The 23,508-nt window shown below is 34.2% G+C and overlaps 1 protein-coding gene across 5 annotated transcripts; it reads right to left on the bottom strand.

Moving 5' to 3' along the window:
• Positions 1-809: 809 nt before the first annotated feature.
• On the bottom strand, positions 810-23,139 carry LOC104787504 (methyl-CpG-binding domain-containing protein 8-like). Of its 5 annotated transcripts, XM_087450913.1 has the most exons (59): positions 23,006-23,139; positions 22,475-22,548; positions 22,293-22,371; positions 22,065-22,149; positions 21,644-21,717; positions 21,487-21,553; positions 21,323-21,351; positions 20,930-21,022; positions 20,199-20,267; positions 20,012-20,090; positions 19,784-19,868; positions 19,534-19,591; positions 19,367-19,440; positions 19,210-19,276; positions 17,920-18,988; positions 17,733-17,811; positions 17,505-17,589; positions 17,084-17,157; positions 16,927-16,993; positions 16,763-16,791; positions 16,370-16,462; positions 15,639-15,707; positions 15,452-15,530; positions 15,224-15,308; positions 14,974-15,031; positions 14,807-14,880; positions 14,650-14,716; positions 14,486-14,514; positions 13,175-13,253; positions 12,947-13,031; positions 12,697-12,754; positions 12,530-12,603; positions 12,373-12,439; positions 12,209-12,237; positions 11,796-11,907; positions 11,510-11,634; positions 11,153-11,201; positions 10,959-11,041; positions 10,735-10,819; positions 10,485-10,542; positions 10,317-10,390; positions 10,160-10,226; positions 9,996-10,024; positions 9,103-9,710; positions 8,913-8,994; positions 8,678-8,762; positions 8,461-8,488; positions 8,265-8,338; positions 8,107-8,173; positions 7,943-7,971; positions 7,528-7,601; positions 7,227-7,279; positions 6,891-6,965; positions 6,086-6,215; positions 2,607-2,665; positions 2,312-2,493; positions 1,653-2,231; positions 1,216-1,299; positions 810-1,124 (listed from the first exon to the last, which is right to left on the bottom strand). In XM_087450913.1, exons 56-57 carry the CDS (start codon positions 2,378-2,380, stop codon positions 1,746-1,748), a joined length of 555 nt encoding a protein of 184 aa, XP_087307039.1. In that variant the 5' UTR covers positions 2,381-2,493; positions 2,607-2,665; positions 6,086-6,215; positions 6,891-6,965; positions 7,227-7,279; positions 7,528-7,601; positions 7,943-7,971; positions 8,107-8,173; positions 8,265-8,338; positions 8,461-8,488; positions 8,678-8,762; positions 8,913-8,994; positions 9,103-9,710; positions 9,996-10,024; positions 10,160-10,226; positions 10,317-10,390; positions 10,485-10,542; positions 10,735-10,819; positions 10,959-11,041; positions 11,153-11,201; positions 11,510-11,634; positions 11,796-11,907; positions 12,209-12,237; positions 12,373-12,439; positions 12,530-12,603; positions 12,697-12,754; positions 12,947-13,031; positions 13,175-13,253; positions 14,486-14,514; positions 14,650-14,716; positions 14,807-14,880; positions 14,974-15,031; positions 15,224-15,308; positions 15,452-15,530; positions 15,639-15,707; positions 16,370-16,462; positions 16,763-16,791; positions 16,927-16,993; positions 17,084-17,157; positions 17,505-17,589; positions 17,733-17,811; positions 17,920-18,988; positions 19,210-19,276; positions 19,367-19,440; positions 19,534-19,591; positions 19,784-19,868; positions 20,012-20,090; positions 20,199-20,267; positions 20,930-21,022; positions 21,323-21,351; positions 21,487-21,553; positions 21,644-21,717; positions 22,065-22,149; positions 22,293-22,371; positions 22,475-22,548; positions 23,006-23,139; the 3' UTR covers positions 810-1,124; positions 1,216-1,299; positions 1,653-1,745. The 5 variants fall into 5 exon arrangements, 3 of the variants coding, with proteins under 3 accessions (XP_087307039.1, XP_087307040.1, XP_087307041.1); XR_015557579.1 differs by lacking the exons at positions 12,209-12,237; positions 12,373-12,439; positions 12,530-12,603; ... (29 more) ...; positions 22,475-22,548; positions 23,006-23,139 and having other exon boundaries at positions 1,653-2,108; positions 2,180-2,231; positions 9,103-9,267; ... (1 more) ...; positions 11,606-11,634; positions 11,796-12,151; XM_087450914.1 differs by lacking the exons at positions 10,959-11,041; positions 11,153-11,201; positions 11,510-11,634; ... (33 more) ...; positions 22,475-22,548; positions 23,006-23,139 and having other exon boundaries at positions 10,515-10,542; positions 10,735-10,851.
• Between the last annotated feature and the right edge of the window lie 369 nt (positions 23,140-23,508).

The raw sequence follows: 23,508 nt of genomic DNA, 5'->3' as shown, positions 1-23,508 counted from the left end.
AGAAAGATTCCGACGAACCTTAGAGGCAAAGAGAGACGAGGAGACGGAGAAGGAACTGAAGAAGGAAGAGCCTTGACACTTGTTGAGTGTTCAGCGTCACTTATAGAAACTTCTCTAAGCGATGGCAAAAGAACCAAAAAAGGAGACTTGTATTGTATAGCCTTGTAGGTTAGATTGAATTTATTGGGTATTAAACTGGGCCTAAAGATACAGATCTGGCCCGTCTTATTTAGAATTTTTTTTCGTTTCTTTAACTTTGATTCAAATTCTAGCCCCGAAATCACAAATACACATAGCTACTTTTTACGGGGAAACGGTGAAAATCAACCTGAACAATTTGTGGAACGCTTTTTCATACCCAAACAATGGTACCATGCAATTATGAACCCAAACCGACAAAAAAAAAATTACATACTTGAACTACTTGATTTTAGCCAATTTTTACAATAATTTTAACTTGTGGAATTGAGGCCCAAACAAATTTTTTTAGTGTAAAAAATTAAATTGACTTGATGCTGGCAAGGCTCGAACCCGCCAATTGATAGGCAACATACTAACGCCCTAACCACTTTGACACAGAAACCGTTTAGTAGCTTTGAACGAAGCTTTTATATATCATAAGGGCATTTTTATAGGCACAACACTTTTTTGTGTTCTTAGATTAAATAAATTAGGAAAATAATCTAAGATCAGTAGTTAAGATCTTTTGCTAAAAAGTTAGTTTATAGGAAGAACATGTGTAAGATCTTAAAATTTAATAATATAATATTCTTAAACATATTACAATTATAAAAACTTATAAAAAAACATTTAAATTTCAAACTTATAAAACTTTTACTAAAATTCAAAATACAATACCAAATTTTTATGAAACAATAAAACATTATAAATAAAACTTAAAAAAAAACCAAACAAACATACAATTTGTGATGTGCTTGTCTATTTACTGGTTCACTGATTCAAGCAAATACTTGGAGTTTGGAGTTCAGGTTGTTATCCTGGTGAGGCTGAGCAAGGTAAACTTGACAATCAGTTCTCCTGGTGAGGACCAGTAGCAAGAGGCTGATTCAACTTTGTCAAAATGTCTGTTCTATTTACTGGTTCACTGATTCAAACAATTCAACCTGCACCATACACAATCATCACAAACTAAGATCTGTTCCATTCAACTTTGTCAAAATGTAACCACAGAGCATAAAGGTCAACAAAACAAACCAGTAAACAAGGACCAGGAAGCTCTCCGCTTCTTCGTAGAAGCGTACAGAGAGATATGCCATGTTTCAACGTACTGCCCTTCATCTGAAATAAAAAGTTAATACCAAAACAACAAGTCTAAAATCTTTCAACAACAGATGAAAAATAAACTTCCTTACATATACAACAAGAACCATTTGCATCCTATACACATGATAGGCAATTCCATTAGCACCCCTCAAGAAGATAAAAAGCAAGCAAGAGGGGCAAATCAAAAGTCTAGCAGCAGAACTGAAACACTATTATATACCACCAAACTCGGTTTCTGTCCAACGCTACAAAGTGAGTGTGAGTTACTATTCTATGCTATGTTCCAGGTCTATCTCATACTCCAACTACAAACAGACACATGATAAACAGAACAAATGAAAACAATTAAAGCAACAGTATTATTATACCTTATGTATCTGCGACAAGCCAGCAACAAATTGCTACCTTTCCTTTTGATATAGAGCATAAGTTTCCATCCTTTAGGCAAGTATCCCCCAAAATCACAAGCCAACTGTGATCCTCCTCAGCTCTTCTTCATATGGATCCTCTAAAACATTAGCCAATGCTGAAAGATCAACCACTGTAACTTCTCTGTTCTCCAAGTTCACTAAGTCCTCCTTATCCAATGCAGACACATCCACCATTGTTGTTGTACCTTCTCTGTTCTCCAAATTCACTGCTGGCTGAGTGAAATCATCTCTATTCTTTGGAGGACGACCTCTCTTTCTCTTGGCTGGATTTGAATCCATGGAGATATCTACAAATGCTTCACCCGTTAAATCCAAAACCTCCGTCTCTTCGCTAGGGTTCTGAATCCTCCGCGGTCGTCCTCGCTTCCTCTTGATTTCATTCCCGGAGGTTCCCTGAATCAGAACGTTCTGAACCGAATCAGGATTTGGTCTCTGATAAACATAGCTGTTATAATGGATCTGACCTTCGTTATCTTCGAGTTCTTCCTCTCCTTCGTCTTCTTCCTCTTTATTACTCTGAATCGAATCGACATTAAACAGAGAAACATGGTTCTCAATTTTCAAAACGACCCCAACAGAGAGATAAAAGGAGATACCTTTGGAGAATCGGAGTTGGAGAAGCGTGGGGAAGCAGATTGGGAGACCTTGTCCTTGAGAGTATGCATTGCGATCAGAAAGATGAGATTTTGATCGGAGACGAATGAAGAATGAACAATGAAACGAGAGTATTCTTTCGACAACCAAAAAATTTCTTTCCAATAAAAATTGAACACGTCACCTAAGAGCAACACAAAAAAAACAGTTCTCAAATAAGATCAGTTTTACTGATCTAAGCACACTTTATAATTTTTTCCAATTAAAATAAATACAAGAACACCCTCATAGTTATACCTATAAAGATGGCCTAATGCAGTTCGTCTCTCTTCTTCTTCCTTTGTCTCTTTCCATGGCTGATATGTCGACGGTGGAGATTATGAAATCCGAATTGCAGAAGAAGAAATTGTTAGTGATTTGGGACTTCTTTTTCTTCTAAAATCCAAAATTCATATTGAAAAAGAACAAGCTTTCACAGAAACCCTAGCTAATACTTTATTTCCAGTCTTTATCTCCATCTCCATTAAATTACTAATGGAGTGTCTTAGGGCAGATGGACTCAATCCGATTTGGATTTCATTATGTCAGTCATGGAAAGAAAAAGGAAGAAGAACAAGTGGAGAAGAAGAGAGACAAACTGAATTATGATAAATAAAAGCTTTGTTCAAAATTGTATAACGTGTTGAAGTGTCCTAGTGGTTAGGGCGTTAATGTGTTCAATATCCATTGGCGGGTTCGAGCCTCGCTAGCATCAAGTCATTTTAATTTTATTCAGTAACAAAAACGACTAGTTCAAGTATGTAATTTAAATTTTTTGTCGGTGCTCTACAAATTGTTCAAGTTGATTTTCGCCGTTGAGGGGTTAGATTGAATTTATTGGGTATTAACCTTCTTATCCGAGGAGATAAGATGAGGGTGATGTCTTTATATTAAAAATAATTATAGATAAAGAATGATATTAATTAAACTAACTAATATCCCACGCAAATACGCGAGATTATTGTTTAATAGAATATATTGATTACTTTAAATTTATTTGATAATCATAAAAAAAACTTAAAAAATTAATTTAAATGTCATTAACATTTTTTACACTTTTATTTATTCACATCATACAATATCAATATATATAAATTATTTAAATATAATCATACATAAATTATATATATCTCTTAAAGTTATTTGTTTTTTATTGTTCAACTTTGATAATAATTTTCATTAGTATTTTTGAGCATTTGAGGTAATAAAATATTATTAATAATAAAAAACAAAATTTTACTATGTGATTTAAATATATAATTTAAGTTTTTTATATAAACTAACACATAACCTAAACTATTTAATAATTAAAAACTTAATTATTTTGAAAGTAAAAATATATATTTCCTATAAAATCATATGAAGTGCAACCAAAATTTTAAAATACGATTCCCAAAGATTTTTTTTTTTTTTTTTAACGTTTTTTATATTCCCTTTAGTTTAAGATACATTGCTAGGTTTAGTTATAATTTTTAATCCTTGTAATAAAAGCTAGATAGAAAATTAAAAATCAATTTGTTTTTTATCTATAGAAAAATCTTTAAAGTACATATTTGAATTAAATTAAAAAATAGTGATTTTTATATAATTATATGTCCGCACAAAAATTTTCCCTTAATTTAAGTTATATTGCTAGGCTTAGTTTAATTTTTCATCCTTGTAGTAAAAGTTAGAAAGAAAATAAATATCAAATTGCTTTTTTATATAGCAAAATCCTTAAAGTGCATATTTGAATTAAATTTAAAAATAACGATTTTTATATAATTATATGTTGAATCACAAACTAAATATAATTATGAGTATTCTAAAATATATTTATTACAATTTTGTTGAAGGTAAGAGAGAGGTAAGAAAAATTGATTTGATAATTATATTACTAAAATTTCTTACATGAGAACATTTCAAATTTTAAGAATAAAATAAATATACATAAATTTGTAATAACTAATCAAACATCTAAAGTAAAGAATTAAGATGTTTTATTTAGCTGATTCCCTTATTATGAGATGGTTATAACCAATATTTTATTATACATATTAGAATACATATGTATTTTAAATCAAAATAATATAAGAAAACAAAGAAGAAAAGAATAAGTACATAAAACAAAGAAACAATAAAATTCAAAACAATGTAAATTATATAGTAAACAAAAAATATAATCAAACTCTTAATTGAGTTTTCAACCTATGCTAGAACATTATAATAAAAACAAAAAAAAAATATTTAGGATCTGGGATATGGTGGAGGAGGATGTGAGAATGATTATTTATAGGATAAAAAGTGGCGGAAGTTACATTTCTAAAATAATTAAATTAGAAGAGTTATAATTATAATTTGTGTGTTTAAATAAAAATGAATGGAGGAGAAAAAGTCAACTCACAATTTATGTAATTTCAGTTGCAATTTAATAGTGAAAAATGAATTTAAAGTATGCATTAATATATATAATTAAATGTATTGTTTAATTAAAAATAAATATTAAATTTTTAAAAATTAAATGTCAAATGGACCAATAAGGAGAGAATGAAACTTTATTTTATGTATATGATTGTTTTGGGTCTTTAAACTTAAACATACACCAAAATAATTTAATTAATATTTGATTTTTGTTTTTTGTTTATTATTTCTAATTTGGAGACATCTCATTCTGAATGAGGGATGGAAATGTGTTGCATCAAGTAAAACATGACCCAAACAAAGACATGCTACTTACCCTTTCAATAACATTATAACAACAGGTATCATGCATAAATAAATAAAAAGAGCCAACATTATAATTTATAACTAAGAGTACAAGCAAAAAGAGAACTCTTAGTTTATAACGAATTCATGTAGAAAGAGAAAACACTGTCCAAAGCAAAAGAGATTAGCATTTAAAACTAATAAAAAAAATTGCAGATCATAAAATCAGAAAAACATAAAGAAAATAAGGGTAAAAAAACAGAACTTGTCATCACCAAGGAGTTGACAGAGAAGATGTAGTCTGTAGATGAAAAGCCATCCTTCTAGGAAATTAAATCAAAATAGAACATGTCTCCTTGCGTCCTCAAAATACATATAATTAAAGAAGGGCACTTCAATTCAAGGAAAACCACCGTCACAACTCACCCGAGCATATGACGACAGTAGGATCAAACACTATCATAGATAAAGGGGAACGAGTGACAACTATCAATCATCGCATCATCCACAACTAATCTAAAACATCAAAACGAGAAGCAAATTACAGAAAGAGCACCAATGCAATTTAAAAACGTAGCGAAGAAAACAAAAAGCAGAGACACTTTCAGAAGAAGAATCAGAGACTTATTGGAGAAAAAAAAAAGAAGGAATTCACAGAGGAGTAACAACCACAAGCCAAAGAAACCCAAGAATCAAATTCCAGAGATGAAAGCTCCAAGTTCATCCCTATCAAGAGAAAAAATACCAGTGCACATAAACATGGACTTTTAGGCAAACATATCAAAACAAAACTTCCACTTCCATGATCCAAATTCCTATACGAGGATAATGACTTCATGTATTGAAAGAGAAAACCAAAATCCTAAGCAAAAGTGATTAGCATTTAATCCTTTGCATCCATAAACAATCCTACAAAGAAGGGGATCACTTCACATAAAAAGTAGCCACGGTGACAAGCATATAAGAGTAGGACCAAACACTGGGAACATATGCAGCATGAGAAATAAAGAGAAATTTAAAAAAAAAAAAAGGGAAAGAGACAAGTTAGTAACCTGATGTTTTTTTTTCTTTCTTATACAATCTATAACAACAAGACTGCTGGGTCTTTTGTTACTTTCAACCTGAAACATCCAACAAAAAGTCCAAATCTTGCCCTGATGGCACAGTCCAAAACTCTGAAAGCTAAAACATAAAATCCAGTTAATAAAACAATAGATAGGTGACATATATACCAGAGGGAAAAAAGGAACGAAAACCTGAATAAACCACATGCATCTGAGGAGCTCAGACTCGAGCATACTACCTAAAAGACTTAAAAAATACATTGAATACAAAAACTAATTAAAAAGGACATACTTGTTAAGAAGGAATCTATGATCACCTTTCATCCGAAAGTGTGTATACAACAAGAAATGACATGAACAAAAACTAGTGCAGTTTAGAAATCAAATCATAGGAGAGAAAATTCAGAATGATCAGATCCTAACTTGCTTCCAAAAGACATGCAAGATAATAGAGGGAAAGAGGATCAAAAATTTGAATAACCCACATGTCCAACCTTGTGCATCAGAGGAGCTCAGACTTAACAGACCTTATAGACTTAAAAAAGAAAGACATTGAATACAAAACATCACTAACATGACAAAGTAAAAAGAACAAACTCGATTGGAGAAGATGCAACATGAGATATACATAAATTAACAGAGAAACAATTGGAAAAAAACAGCAAATAACCAGACGCCTTTCTCTAATAGAGCATCAACTATCTAGCATTTAAGAAAAATATCAAAGAGTAGGAAAGATGCAGCATGAGATACATAAACAAAGAAAATTACCAACGGGACAGAGAACAAGAACCTGAATAATAACATGAATAAATCACATGTCCAGCCTTGTGCATCAGAGGAGCTCAGACTTAGCAGACCTAAGACACTTAAAAAAGAAAAGAGACAATGAAGAGAAAAACTAGTCAAAAAGGAGAAAGTAAAAGAACAAACTCGATTGGAATAGATGCAGCATGAGGGATACATAAAATTAACAGATAAAAGAGTGGGAAGAGACCAGTAAGTAACCAGACTATTTTCTCTTATACCTCGACTATTTAGCACATAAGAATACGATCAAACAGTAGGAATAGATGCAGCATGAGAGATACATAAACAGAGAAAAAGGGGATTGTGACAAGTTAGTAACCTGAAAGCGTATCCATAAAACAATCACTGATCGATAAAAGCACCATATAAAACCTGATATAGAAGAAAGAAAAGTAAATCAAAATCAAAGCATCATCCAAAGTTACTAACCTCATGCTTTTCTCTGATATGACCTCAACTAAATATATAACAAACGACAAGGTCTTAAACTAGAAGAGGTTCACTTCACATAATTGAGGTTACAGTGACAAGCATATAAAAATAGGATCAAAAATAAGGAATCGATGCAGCATGTGAGATATAGTAACAGAGAAAGAAGGGGAAAGAGACGAGTTCGTAACCTGATGAATGTTCTCTTACATAGCCTTGACTACGCGATGATCAAGATCATAGTTTGATTCCAAAACAAAACCCCCTGAAAGCAATCATTGATCGATAGAGACTCAACCAAACCATGAAACAACAGAAACACAAGTAAAACAAACGACAAGGTCTTAGACTCAAAACGTAAATGCCAGCATCACTAGGAATAAGCTACGATCGCATATAATTTTGCTCCGAAAAAACATGCAAGACAAAGAAAGAAATGTAAGGACCAAGAAATAGAAAAGTATAAGACGTGTTAAGCCTAAGAAAAGAACAAATAAGATAAGTGTTCATCAATGACATCAATGATCCATCAATGCATCATCAGAAACTTGAAATCACATTAACAACACGTAAATAAGAGCATCATCCAAAGAGGTCAAACCAAACCTGACTCCTTTCTAACGTTAAACATACCCCTACAAAAAAGAGCAACACTTCACATAAATTAAGGCCATAGTGATAGACATATAAGAAAGGATCAAACACTAGGAATTGATACAGAATGAGAGATATATAACAGAGAAAAATGGGGAAAGAGACCAATTAGTAACCTGATGCTTTTCTCTAATATAACCTTGACTACGAGATGATAAAGATTAAAATTTGCTTCCAAAAAGCCTGCAAGACGGAGAAAGGAATGTAAGGAACAGAAAAGAAAAAAAAAAGAAAAAATGAAAGACGTATAAGAAGAGTAAGAAAAGAACAAAACCCCTGTAGACATAGCACAGAGATGAAGTTTGTCCAACAAAGCCATCACTGATCCATAAAACCATCATCCAAAACCTGAAACAACAGAAAAAGTGTAAATAAAAGCATCATCCATCACTCGATTCGGGAGAAAGATTCCGAGACAAGTTTAGAGGTATATATATCACCACAAAACAACTAGAGAGGTTAAACCAAACCTGACTCCTTTCCGACGTTAAACGAACCCTACAAAAAAAGAGGACCACTTCACATAAATTAAGGCCATAGTGATAAGCATATAAGAAAGGATCAAACACAAGGAATTCAAGCAGCATGAGAGATACAGATGCAGAGGAAATAAAGGGGAAGAAAGAAATGTTAGGAGCAAAAAAAGAAGAAGTAAAAAACGTGTTAAGAGGATGAAAAGAACAAAACCCCTGATCGAAGATGTAGCAAGAAGAAGAAGTGTTTCCATCAAAGCCCTCACTCATCATTCATCGATATAAGCATCATACAAAACCTGAAATAACAAATAACAGAACGACAAGTAAATAAAAGCATATTGCGTGTAAGAACAATATGAAACACATGAGAACAAATCATTCATATCTCACCAACAAATTGTAAATCTCTGAAAATAATTAAGGGAAATAGAAAAGAATAATCCAACCTTAAAAGATGATGATAGACAGAGAAGATAATAAGATTCAACAGAACAGTTCCAATCCCAGTGCCTCTGGCTCGACGATGATCTGCATCAAAGAGAGAAAATGTGTTTTTAGCTTTGATACATCAACAACAACAACAAAATTGCTTACATATGAATATAAGACGTGGTAAGGGTGAGAAAATAACAAAACCCCTGAAGATGTAGCACAAAGGACAAGCGTCTCCATCAAAGCCAAAGAGCTAAAAGAGAACCTTGGGTCTTGAGAACAAATCAACAATGGCAACAAATCTTAGAAACTCTTGTAAGGGGAGAAGAAACCACATGCATCAGAGGAGCTCAGACTCGAGCATACTACCTAAGAGACTTAAAAAAGACATTGAACAGAAAAACTAATTAACAAGGACATACTTGTTTAAGAAGAAATCTATGACCACCTTTCATCTGAATGTATGTATACAACAAGAAATGACATGAATAAAAACTAATGTAGTTCAGAAATCAAACCATAGGAGTGAAAATTCAGAATGATTAGATTCTAACTTGTTTCCAAAAGACATGCGAGATAAAATAAAGAATCGATGCAGCATGTGAGACAAGCATATAAAAATAGGATCAAAAATAAAGAATCGATGCAGCATGTGAGATATAGAAACAGGGAAAGAAGGGGAAAGAGACGAGTTCGTAACCTGATGAATGTTCTCTTACATAGCCTTGACTATGCGATGATCAAGATCATAGTTTGCTTTCAAAACAAAACCTCTGAGAGCAATCATTGATCGATAAAGACTCAACCAAAACCTGAAACAACAGAAAGACAAGTAAAACAAACGACAAGGTCTTACACTCAAGACGTAAATGCCAGCATCACTAGGAATATGCTACAATCAGATATAATTTTGCTCCGAAAAGACATGCAAGACAAAGAAAGCAATGTACGGAACAAGAAAAAAAGAAGAGTAAAAGACGTGTTAAGCCTAAGAAAAGAACAAATAATATAAGTGTCCATCAATGACATCATCAGAAACTTGAAATCACGTTAACAACACGTAAATAAGAGCATCATCCAAAGAGGTCAAACCAAACCTGACTCCTTTCCAACGTTAAACATACCCCTACAAAAAAGAGCACCACTTCACATAAGTTAAGGCCATAGTTAAAAACATATAGGAAAGGATCAAACACTAGGAATTGATGCAGAATGAGAGATATAGAGCAGAGAAAAAAGGGGAAAGAGACCAGTTAGTAACCTAATGCTTTTCTCTAATATAACCTTGACTAAGAGATGATAAAGATTACAATTTGCTTCCAAAAAGCCTGCAAGACGGAGAAAGGAATGTAAGGAACAGAAAAGAAAAAAAAATGAAAAATGAAAGACGTATAAGAAGAGTAAGAAAAGAACAAAACCCCTCTAGACATAGCACAGAGATGAAGTTTGACCAACAAAGCCATCACTGATCCATAAAACCATCATCCAAAACCTGAAACAACAGAAAAAAGTGTAAATAAAAGCATCATCCAGCACTCGATTCAGAGAGAAAGATTCCGAGACAAGTTTAGAGGTATATATATCACCACAAAACAACTAGAGAGGTCAAACCAAACCTGACTCCTTTCAACCGTTAAACGAACCCTACAAAAAAAAGAGGACCACTTCACATAAATTAAGGCCATAGTGATAAGCATACAAGAAAGGATCAAACACAAGGAACTCAAGCAGCATGAGAGATACAGATGCAGAGGAAATAAAGGGGAAGAAAGAATGTTAGGAACAAAAAAAAAAGAAGAAGTAAAAAACGTGTTAAGAGGAAGAAAAGAACAAAACCCCTGATCGAAGATGTAGCAAGAAGAAGAAGTGTTTCCATCAAAGCCTTCACTCATCATTCATCGATATAAGCATCATACAAAACCTGAAATAACAGAACGACAAGTAAATAAAAGCATGTTGCGTGGAAGAACAATATTAAACACAGGAGAACAAATCATTCATATATCACCAACAAATTGCAAATCTCTGAAAATTATCAAGGGAAATTGAAAAGAAGAAACCATCCTAAACAGATGATGATAGACAGAGTAGATAAGATTCAACGGAACAGTTCCAATCCCAGTGCCTCTGGCTCGACGATGATCTGCATCAAAGAGAGAGACAAGGTGTTTTTTAGCTTTGATACATCAAAAACAACAACAAAATTGCTTACATATGAATTTAAGACGTGGTAAGGGTGAGAAAAGAACAAAACCTCTGAAGATGTAGCACAAAGGAGAAGCGTTTCCATTAAAGCCAAAGTCCTGAGAACAAATCAACAATGGCAAATCTCATAAACTCTTTTAAGGGGAGAAGAAACCACATGCATCAGAAGAGCTCAGACTCGAGCATAAAGACATTGAACACAAAAACTAGTTAAAAAGGATATACTTGTTAAGAAGGTTACATAAAATTAACAGATAAAAAGGTGGGAAGAGACCAGTAAATAACCAGACTATTTTCTCTTATACCTCGAATATTTAGCACATGAGAATAAGATCAAAAAGTAGGAATAGATGCAGCATGAGAGATACATAAACAGAGAAAAAGGGGATTGTGACCAGTTACTAACCTGAAAGCGTATCCATAAAAGCCATCATTGATCACCATATAAAACCATATATAAAAGAACGACAAGTAAATCAAAGCATCATCCAAAGTTACTAACCTCATGCTTTTGCTCTTATATGACTTCAACTATATATAACAAACGACAAGGTGTTAAATTAAAAGAGGATCACTTCACATAATTAAGGTTACAGTGACAAGCATATAAAAATAGGATCAAAAATAAGGAATCGATGCAGCATGTGAGATATAGTAACAGAGAAAGAAGGCGAAAGAGACGAGTTCATAACCTGATGAATGTTCTCTTACATAGCCTTGACTACGCGATGATCAAGATCATAGTTTGCTTCCAAAACAAAACCCCTGAAAGCAATCATTGATCGATAGAGACTCAACCAAAACCTGAAACAACAGAAAGACAAGTAAAACAAACGACAAGGTTTTAGACTCAAAACGTAAATGCCAGCATCACTAGGAATAAGCTACGATCAAATATAATTTTGCTCCGAAAAGACATGCAAGACAAAGAAAGAAATGTAAGGAACAAGAAAAAGAAAAGTATAAGATGTGTTAAGCCTAAGAAAAGAACAAATAAGATGCGTGTCCATCAATGACATCAATGATCCATCAATGCATCATTAGAAACCTGAAATCACAAAACAGCAAGTAAATAAGAGCATCATCCAAAGAGGTCAAACCAAACCTGACTCCTTTCCAACGTTAAACATACCCCTACAAAAAAGAGCACCACTTCACATAAGTTAAGGCCATAGTTAAAAACATATAGGAAAGGATCAAACACTAGGAATTGATGCAGAATGAGAGATATAGAGCAGAGAAAAAAGGGGAAAGAGACCAGTTAGTAACCTAATGCTTTTCTCTAATATAACCTTGACTAAGAGATGATAAAGATTACAATTTGCTTCCAAAAAGCCTGCAAGACGGAGAAAGGAATGTAAGGAACAGAAAAGAAAAAAAAATGAAAAATGAAAGACGTATAAGAAGAGTAAGAAATGAACAAAACCCCTCTAGACATAGCACAGAGATGAAGTTTGACCAACAAAGCCATCACTGATCCATAAAACCATCATCCAAAACCTGAAACAACAGAAAAAAGTGTAAATAAAAGCATCATCCAGCACTCGATTCGGGAGAAAGATTCCGAGACAAGTTTAGAGGTATATATATCACCACAAAACAACTAGAGAGGTCAAACCAAACCTGACTCCTTTCAACCGTTAAACGAACCCTACAAAAAAAAGAGGACCACTTCACATAAATTAAGGCCATAGTGATAAGCATATAAGAAAGTATCAAACACAAGGAACTCAAGCAGCATGAGAGATACAGATGCAGCGGAAATAAAGGGGAAGAAAGAATGTTAGGGACAAAAAAAAAAGAAGAAGTAAAAAACGTGTTAAGAGGAAGAAAAGAACAAAACCCCTGATCGAAGATGTAGCAAGAAGAAGAAGTGTTTCCATCAAAGCCTTCACTCATCATTCATCGATATAAGCATCATACAAAACCTGAAATAACAGAACGACAAGTAAATAAAAGCATGTTGCGTGTAAGAATAATATTAAACACAGGAGAACAAATCATTCATATATCACCAACAAATTGCAAATCTCTGAAAATCATTAAGGGAAATAGAAAAGAAGAAACCAACCTAAACAGATGATGATAGACAGAGAAGATAAGATTCAACGGAACAGTTCCAATCCCAGTGCCTCTGGCTCGACGATGATCTGAATCAAAGAGAGAGAAGGTGTTTTTTAGCTTTATACATCAACAACAACAACAAAATTGCTTACATTTGAATTTAAGACGTGGTAAGGGTCAGAAAATAACAAAACCCCTGAAGATGTAGCACAAAGGAGAAGCGTTTCCATCAAAGCCAAAGAGGTAAAAGAGAACCTTGCGTCCTGAGAACAAATCAACAATGGCAAATCTCATAAACTCTTTTAAGGGGAGAAGAACCACATGCATCAGAAGAGCAAATCTCATAAACTCTTTTAAGGGGAGAAGAAACCACATGCATCAGAAGAGCTCACACTCGAGCATAAAGACATTGAACACAAAAACTAGTTAAAAAGGATATACTTGTTAAGAAGGTTACAAAAAATTAACAGCTAAAAAAGTGGGAAGAGACCAGTAAGTAACCAGACTATTTTCTCTTATACCTCGGCTATTTAGCACATGAGAATAAGATCAAAAAGTAGGAATAGATGCAGCATGAGAGATACATAAACAGAGAAAAAGGGGATTGTGACCAGTTACTAACCTGAAAGCGTATCCATAAAAGCCATCACTGATCACCATATAAAACCAGATATAAAAGAACGACAAGTAAATCAAAGCATCATCCAAAGTTACTAACCTCATACTTTTCTCTTATATGACTTCAACTATATATAACAAACGACAAGGTCTTAAATTAAAAGAGGATCACTTCACATAATTAAGGTTACAGTGACAAGCATATAAAAATAGGATCAAAAATAAGGAATCGATGCAGCATGTGAGATATAGTACAGAGAAAGAAGGGGAAAGAGACGAGTTCGTAGCCTGATGAATGTTCTCTTACATAGCCTTGACTACACGATGATCAAGATCATAGTTTGCTTCCAAAACAAAACCCCTGAAAGCAATCATTGATCGATATAGACTCAACCAAAACCTGAAACAACAGAAGGACAAGTAAAACAAACGACAAGGTCTTAGACTCAAAACGTAAATGCCAGCATCACTAGGAATAAGCTACAATCAGATATAATTTTGCTCTGAAAAGACATGCAAGACAAAGAAAGAAATGTAAGTAACAAGAAAAAGAAAAGTATAAGATGTGTTAAGCCTAAGAAAAGAACAAATAAGATGCGTGTCCATCAATGACATCAATGATCCATCAATGCATCATCAGAACCTGAAATCACAAAACAGCAAGTAAATAAGAGCATCATCCAAAGAGGTCAAACCAAACCTGACTCCTTTCCAACGTTAAACATACCCCTACAAAAAAGAGCACCACTTCACATAAGTTAAGGCCATAGTTAAAAACATATAAGAAATGATCAAACACTAGGAATTGATGCAGAATGAGAGATATAGAGTAGAGAAAAAAGGGGAAAGAGACCAGTTAGTAACCTAATGCTTTTCTCTAATATAACCTTGACTAAGAGATGATATAGATTACAATTTGCTTCCAAAAAGCCTGCAAGACGGAGAAAGGAATGTAAGGAACAGAAAAGAAAAAAAAATGAAAAATGAAAGACGTATAAGAAGAGTAAGAAAAGAACAAAACCCCTCTAGACATAGCACAGAGATGAAGTTTGACCAACAAAGCCATCACTGATCCATAAAACCATCATCCAAAACCTGAAACAACAGAAAAAAGTGTAAATAAAAGCATCATCCAGCACTCGATTCGGGAGAAAGATTCCGAGACAAGTTTAGAGGTATGTATATCACCACAAAACAACTAGAGAGGTCAAACCAAACCTGACTCCTTTCAACCGTTAAACGAACCCTACAAAAAAAAGAGGACCACTTCACATAAATTAAGGCCATAGTGATAAGCATATAAGAAAGGATCAAACACAAGGAACTCAAGCAGCATGAGAGATACAGATGCAGAGGAAATAAAGGGGAAGAAAGAATGTTAGGGACAAAAAAAAAAGAAGAAGTAAAAAACGTGTTAAGAGGAAGAAAAGAACAAAACCCCTGATCGAAGATGTAGCAAGAAGAAGAAGTGTTTCCATCAAAGCCTTCACTCATCATTCATCGATATAAGCATCATACAAAACCTGAAATAACAGAACGACAAGTAAATAAAAGCATGTTGCGTGGAAGAACAATATTAAACACAGGAGAACAAATCATTCATATATCACCAACAAATTGCAAATCTCTGAAAATCATTAAGGGAAATAGAAAAGAAGAAACCAACCTAAACAGATGATGATAGACAGAGAAGATAAGATTCAACAGAACAGTTCCAATCCCAGTGCCTCTGGCTCGACGATGATCTGAATCAAAGAGAGAGAAGGTGTTTTTTAGCTTTATACATCAACAACAACAACAAAATTGCTTACATTTGAATTTAAGACGTGGTAAGGGTCAGAAAATAACAAAACCCCTGAAGATGTAGCACAAAGGAGAAGCGTTTCCATCAAAGCCAAAGAGGTAAAAGAGAACCTTGCGTCCTGAGAACAAATCAACAATGGCAAATCTCATAAACTCTTTTAAGGGGAGAAGAACCACATGCATCAGAAGAGCAAATCTCATAAACTCTTTTAAGGGGAGAAGAAACCACATGCATCAGAAGAGCTCACACTCGAGCATAAAGACATTGAACACAAAAACTAGTTAAAAAGGATATACTTGTTAAGAAGGTTACAAAAAATTAACAGCTAAAAAAGTGGGAAGAGACCAGTAAGTAACCAGACTATTTTCTCTTATACCTCGGCTATTTAGCACATGAGAATAAGATCAAAAAGTAGGAATAGATGCAGCATGAGAGATACATAAACAGAGAAAAAGGGGATTGTGACCAGTTACTAACCTGAAAGCGTATCCATAAAAGCCATCACTGATCACCATATAAAACCAGATATAAAAGAACGACAAGTAAATCAAAGCATCATCCAAAGTTACTAACCTCATACTTTTCTCTTATATGACTTCAACTATATATAACAAACGACAAGGTCTTAAATTAAAAGAGGATCACTTCACATAATTAAGGTTACAGTGACAAGCATATAAAAATAGGATCAAAAATAAGGAATCGATGCAGCATGTGAGATATAGTACAGAGAAAGAAGGGGAAAGAGACGAGTTCGTAGCCTGATGAATGTTCTCTTACATAGCCTTGACTACACGATGATCAAGATCATAGTTTGCTTCCAAAACAAAACCCCTGAAAGCAATCATTGATCGATATAGACTCAACCAAAACCTGAAACAACAGAAGGACAAGTAAAACAAACGACAAGGTCTTAGACTCAAAACGTAAATGCCAGCATCACTAGGAATAAGCTACAATCAGATATAATTTTGCTCTGAAAAGACATGCAAGACAAAGAAAGAAATGTAAGTAACAAGAAAAAGAAAAGTATAAGATGTGTTAAGCCTAAGAAAAGAACAAATAAGATGCGTGTCCATCAATGACATCAATGATCCATCAATGCATCATCAGAACCTGAAATCACAAAACAGCAAGTAAATAAGAGCATCATCCAAAGAGGTCAAACCAAACCTGACTCCTTTCCAACGTTAAACATACCCCTACAAAAAAGAGCACCACTTCACATAAGTTAAGGCCATAGTTAAAAACATATAAGAAATGATCAAACACTAGGAATTGATGCAGAATGAGAGATATAGAGTAGAGAAAAAAGGGGAAAGAGACCAGTTAGTAACCTAATGCTTTTCTCTAATATAACCTTGACTAAGAGATGATATAGATTACAATTTGCTTCCAAAAAGCCTGCAAGACGGAGAAAGGAATGTAAGGAACAGAAAAGAAAAAAAAATGAAAAATGAAAGACGTATAAGAAGAGTAAGAAAAGAACAAAACCCCTCTAGACATAGCACAGAGATGAAGTTTGACCAACAAAGCCATCACTGATCCATAAAACCATCATCCAAAACCTGAAACAACAGAAAAAAGTGTAAATAAAAGCATCATCCAGCACTCGATTCAGAGAGAAAGATTCCGAGACAAGTTTAGAGGTATATATATCACCACAAAACAACTAGAGAGGTCAACCAAACCTGACTCCTTTCAACCATTAAACATACCTTACAAAAAAAGAGGACCACTTCACATAAATCAAGGCCATAGTGATAAGCATATCAGAATGGATCAAAAACAAGGAATTGATGCAGCATGAGAGATACAGATGCAGTGGAAATAAAGGGGAAGAAAGAATGTTACGAACAAAAAAAAAAAGAAAAAGTAAAAAACGTGTTAAAAGGAAGGAAGAAAAGAACAAAACCCCTGATCAAAGATGTAGCACGAAGAAGAAGTGTTTCCATCAAAGCCCTCACTCATCATTCATCGATATAAGCATCATACAAAACCTGAATTAACAGAACGACAAGTAATTAAAAGCATGTTGCGTGTAAGAACAATATTAAACACAGGAGAACAAATCATTCATATATCACCAACAAAATGCAAATCTCTGAAAATCATTAAGGGAAATAGAAAAGAAGAAACCAACCTAAACAGATGATGATAGACAGAGAAGATAAGATTCAACAGAACAGTTCCAATCCCAGTGCCTCTGGCTCGACGATGATCTGAATCAAAGAGAGAGAAGGTGTTTTTTAGCTTTATACATCAACAACAACAACAAAATTGCTTACATATGAATTTAAGACGTGGTAAGGGTCAGAAAATAACAAAACCCCTGAAGATGTAGCACAAAGGAGAAGCGTTTCCATCAAAGCCAAAGAGTTAAAAGAGAACCTTGCGTCCTGAGAACAAATCAACAATGGCAAATCTCATAAACTCTTTTAAGGGGAGAAGAACCACATGCATCAGAAGAGCAAATCTCATAAACTCTTTTAAGGGGAGAAGAAACCACATGCATCAGAAGAGCTCACACTCGAGGATAAAGACATTGAACACAAAAACTAGTTAAAAAGGACACATACTTGTTAAGAAGGTTACAAAAAATTAACAGCTAAAAAAGTGGGAAGAGACTAGTAAGTAACCAGACTATTTTCTCTTATACCTCGGCTATTTAGCACATGAGAATAAGATCAAAAAGTAGGAATAGATGCAGCATGAGAGATACATAAACAGAGAAAAAGGGGATTGTGACCAGTTACTAACCTGAAAGCGTATCCATAAAAGCCATCACTGATCACCATATAAAACCAGATATAAAAGAACGACAAGTAAATCAAAGCATCATCCAAAGTTACTAACCTCATACTTTTCTCTTATATGACTTCAACTATATATAACAAACGACAAGGTCTTAAATTAAAAGAGGATCACTTCACATAATTAAGGTTACAGTGACAAGCATATAAAAATAGGATCAAAAATAAGGAATCGATGCAGCATGTGAGATATAGTACAGAGAAAGAAGGGGAAAGAGACGAGTTCGTAGCCTGATGAATGTTCTCTTACATAGCCTTGACTACACGATGATCAAGATCATAGTTTGCTTCCAAAACAAAACCCCTGAAAGCAATCATTGATCGATATAGACTCAACCAAAACCTGAAACAACAGAAGGACAAGTAAAACAAACGACAAGGTCTTAGACTCAAAACGTAAATGCCAGCATCACTAGGAATAAGCTACAATCAGATATAATTTTGCTCTGAAAAGACATGCAAGACAAAGAAAGAAATGTAAGTAACAAGAAAAAGAAAAGTATAAGATGTGTTAAGCCTAAGAAAAGAACAAATAAGATGCGTGTCCATCAATGACATCAATGATCCATCAATGCATCATCAGAACCTGAAATCACAAAACAGCAAGTAAATAAGAGCATCATCCAAAGAGGTCAAACCAAACCTGACTCCTTTCCAACGTTAAACATACCCCTACAAAAAAGAGCACCACTTCACATAAGTTAAGGCCATAGTTAAAAACATATAAGAAATGATCAAACACTAGGAATTGATGCAGAATGAGAGATATAGAGTAGAGAAAAAAGGGGAAAGAGACCAGTTAGTAACCTAATGCTTTTCTCTAATATAACCTTGACTAAGAGATGATATAGATTACAATTTGCTTCCAAAAAGCCTGCAAGACGGAGAAAGGAATGTAAGGAACAGAAAAGAAAAAAAAATGAAAAATGAAAGACGTATAAGAAGAGTAAGAAAAGAACAAAACCCCTCTAGACATAGCACAGAGATGAAGTTTGACCAACAAAGCCATCACTGATCCATAAAACCATCATCCAAAACCTGAAACAACAGAAAAAAGTGTAAATAAAAGCATCATCCAGCACTCGATTCGGGAGAAAGATTCCGAGACAAGTTTAGAGGTATGTATATCACCACAAAACAACTAGAGAGGTCAAACCAAACCTGACTCCTTTCAACCGTTAAACGAACCCTACAAAAAAAAGAGGACCACTTCACATAAATTAAGGCCATAGTGATAAGCATATAAGAAAGGATCAAACACAAGGAACTCAAGCAGCATGAGAGATACAGATGCAGAGGAAATAAAGGGGAAGAAAGAATGTTAGGGACAAAAAAAAAAGAAGAAGTAAAAAACGTGTTAAGAGGAAGAAAAGAACAAAACCCCTGATCGAAGATGTAGCAAGAAGAAGAAGTGTTTCCATCAAAGCCTTCACTCATCATTCATCGATATAAGCATCATACAAAACCTGAAATAACAGAACGACAAGTAAATAAAAGCATGTTGCGTGGAAGAACAATATTAAACACAGGAGAACAAATCATTCATATATCACCAACAAATTGCAAATCTCTGAAAATCATTAAGGGAAATAGAAAAGAAGAAACCAACCTAAACAGATGATGATAGACAGAGAAGATAAGATTCAACAGAACAGTTCCAATCCCAGTGCCTCTGGCTCGACGATGATCTGAATCAAAGAGAGAGAAGGTGTTTTTTAGCTTTATACATCAACAACAACAACAAAATTGCTTACATTTGAATTTAAGACGTGGTAAGGGTCAGAAAATAACAAAACCCCTGAAGATGTAGCACAAAGGAGAAGCGTTTCCATCAAAGCCAAAGAGGTAAAAGAGAACCTTGCGTCCTGAGAACAAATCAACAATGGCAAATCTCATAAACTCTTTTAAGGGGAGAAGAACCACATGCATCAGAAGAGCAAATCTCATAAACTCTTTTAAGGGGAGAAGAAACCACATGCATCAGAAGAGCTCACACTCGAGCATAAAGACATTGAACACAAAAACTAGTTAAAAAGGATATACTTGTTAAGAAGGTTACAAAAAATTAACAGCTAAAAAAGTGGGAAGAGACCAGTAAGTAACCAGACTATTTTCTCTTATACCTCGGCTATTTAGCACATGAGAATAAGATCAAAAAGTAGGAATAGATGCAGCATGAGAGATACATAAACAGAGAAAAAGGGGATTGTGACCAGTTACTAACCTGAAAGCGTATCCATAAAAGCCATCACTGATCACCATATAAAACCAGATATAAAAGAACGACAAGTAAATCAAAGCATCATCCAAAGTTACTAACCTCATACTTTTCTCTTATATGACTTCAACTATATATAACAAACGACAAGGTCTTAAATTAAAAGAGGATCACTTCACATAATTAAGGTTACAGTGACAAGCATATAAAAATAGGATCAAAAATAAGGAATCGATGCAGCATGTGAGATATAGTACAGAGAAAGAAGGGGAAAGAGACGAGTTCGTAGCCTGATGAATGTTCTCTTACATAGCCTTGACTACACGATGATCAAGATCATAGTTTGCTTCCAAAACAAAACCCCTGAAAGCAATCATTGATCGATATAGACTCAACCAAAACCTGAAACAACAGAAGGACAAGTAAAACAAACGACAAGGTCTTAGACTCAAAACGTAAATGCCAGCATCACTAGGAATAAGCTACAATCAGATATAATTTTGCTCTGAAAAGACATGCAAGACAAAGAAAGAAATGTAAGTAACAAGAAAAAGAAAAGTATAAGATGTGTTAAGCCTAAGAAAAGAACAAATAAGATGCGTGTCCATCAATGACATCAATGATCCATCAATGCATCATCAGAACCTGAAATCACAAAACAGCAAGTAAATAAGAGCATCATCCAAAGAGGTCAAACCAAACCTGACTCCTTTCCAACGTTAAACATACCCCTACAAAAAAGAGCACCACTTCACATAAGTTAAGGCCATAGTTAAAAACATATAAGAAATGATCAAACACTAGGAATTGATGCAGAATGAGAGATATAGAGTAGAGAAAAAAGGGGAAAGAGACCAGTTAGTAACCTAATGCTTTTCTCTAATATAACCTTGACTAAGAGATGATATAGATTACAATTTGCTTCCAAAAAGCCTGCAAGACGGAGAAAGGAATGTAAGGAACAGAAAAGAAAAAAAAATGAAAAATGAAAGACGTATAAGAAGAGTAAGAAAAGAACAAAACCCCTCTAGACATAGCACAGAGATGAAGTTTGACCAACAAAGCCATCACTGATCCATAAAACCATCATCCAAAACCTGAAACAACAGAAAAAAGTGTAAATAAAAGCATCATCCAGCACTCGATTCAGAGAGAAAGATTCCGAGACAAGTTTAGAGGTATATATATCACCACAAAACAACTAGAGAGGTCAACCAAACCTGACTCCTTTCAACCATTAAACATACCTTACAAAAAAAGAGGACCACTTCACATAAATCAAGGCCATAGTGATAAGCATATCAGAATGGATCAAAAACAAGGAATTGATGCAGCATGAGAGATACAGATGCAGTGGAAATAAAGGGGAAGAAAGAATGTTACGAACAAAAAAAAAAAGAAAAAGTAAAAAACGTGTTAAAAGGAAGGAAGAAAAGAACAAAACCCCTGATCAAAGATGTAGCACGAAGAAGAAGTGTTTCCATCAAAGCCCTCACTCATCATTCATCGATATAAGCATCATACAAAACCTGAATTAACAGAACGACAAGTAATTAAAAGCATGTTGCGTGTAAGAACAATATTAAACACAGGAGAACAAATCATTCATATATCACCAACAAAATGCAAATCTCTGAAAATCATTAAGGGAAATAGAAAAGAAGAAACCAACCTAAACAGATGATGATAGACAGAGAAGATAAGATTCAACAGAACAGTTCCAATCCCAGTGCCTCTGGCTCGACGATGATCTGAATCAAAGAGAGAGAAGGTGTTTTTTAGCTTTATACATCAACAACAACAACAAAATTGCTTACATATGAATTTAAGACGTGGTAAGGGTCAGAAAATAACAAAACCCCTGAAGATGTAGCACAAAGGAGAAGCGTTTCCATCAAAGCCAAAGAGTTAAAAGAGAACCTTGCGTCCTGAGAACAAATCAACAATGGCAAATCTCATAAACTCTTTTAAGGGGAGAAGAACCACATGCATCAGAAGAGCAAATCTCATAAACTCTTTTAAGGGGAGAAGAAACCACATGCATCAGAAGAGCTCACACTCGAGGATAAAGACATTGAACACAAAAACTAGTTAAAAAGGACACATACTTGTTAAGAAGGTTACAAAAAATTAACAGCTAAAAAAGTGGGAAGAGACTAGTAAGTAACCAGACTATTTTCTCTTATACCTCGGCTATTTAGCACATGAGAATAAGATCAAAAAGTAGGAATAGATGCAGCATGAGAGATACATAAACAGAGAAAAAGGGGATTGTGACCAGTTACTAACCTGAAAGCGTATCCATAAAAGCCATCACTGATCACCATATAAAACCAGATATAAAAGAACGACAAGTAAATCAAAGCATCATCCAAAGTTACTAACCTCATACTTTTCTCTTATATGACTTCAACTATATATAACAAACGACAAGGTCTTAAATTAAAAGAGGATCACTTCACATAATTAAGGTTACAGTGACAAGCATATAAAAATAGGATCAAAAATAAGGAATCGATGCAGCATGTGAGATATAGTACAGAGAAAGAAGGGGAAAGAGACGAGTTCGTAGCCTGATGAATGTTCTCTTACATAGCCTTGACTACACGATGATCAAGATCATAGTTTGCTTCCAAAACAAAACCCCTGAAAGCAATCATTGATCGATATAGACTCAACCAAAACCTGAAACAACAGAAGGACAAGTAAAACAAACGACAAGGTCTTAGACTCAAAACGTAAATGCCAGCATCACTAGGAATAAGCTACAATCAGATATAATTTTGCTCTGAAAAGACATGCAAGACAAAGAAAGAAATGTAAGTAACAAGAAAAAGAAAAGTATAAGATGTGTTAAGCCTAAGAAAAGAACAAATAAGATGCGTGTC

Source organism: Camelina sativa, chromosome 5 (genome assembly GCF_030686135.1).
Source record: "Camelina sativa cultivar CO46 ecotype springtype chromosome 5, ASM3068613v1".
Lineage (NCBI taxonomy): Eukaryota > Viridiplantae > Streptophyta > Magnoliopsida > Brassicales > Brassicaceae > Camelina > Camelina sativa.
The sequence above is the reverse complement of the archived record's forward strand: the minus strand, read 5'-3'. Positions and strand labels throughout refer to the sequence as shown.

Excerpts from the sequence above, each read along its gene's own strand:
- LOC104787504 (XM_087450913.1), bottom strand. The coding sequence starts at position 2,380 with ATGCATACTCTCAAGGACAAGGTCTCCCAATCTGCTTCCCCACGCTTC. Across the intron at positions 2,232-2,311 it reads CCAACTCCGATTCTCCAAAG|AGTAATAAAGAGGAAGAAGA; the intron begins GTATCTCCTTTT and ends GATTCGATTCAG.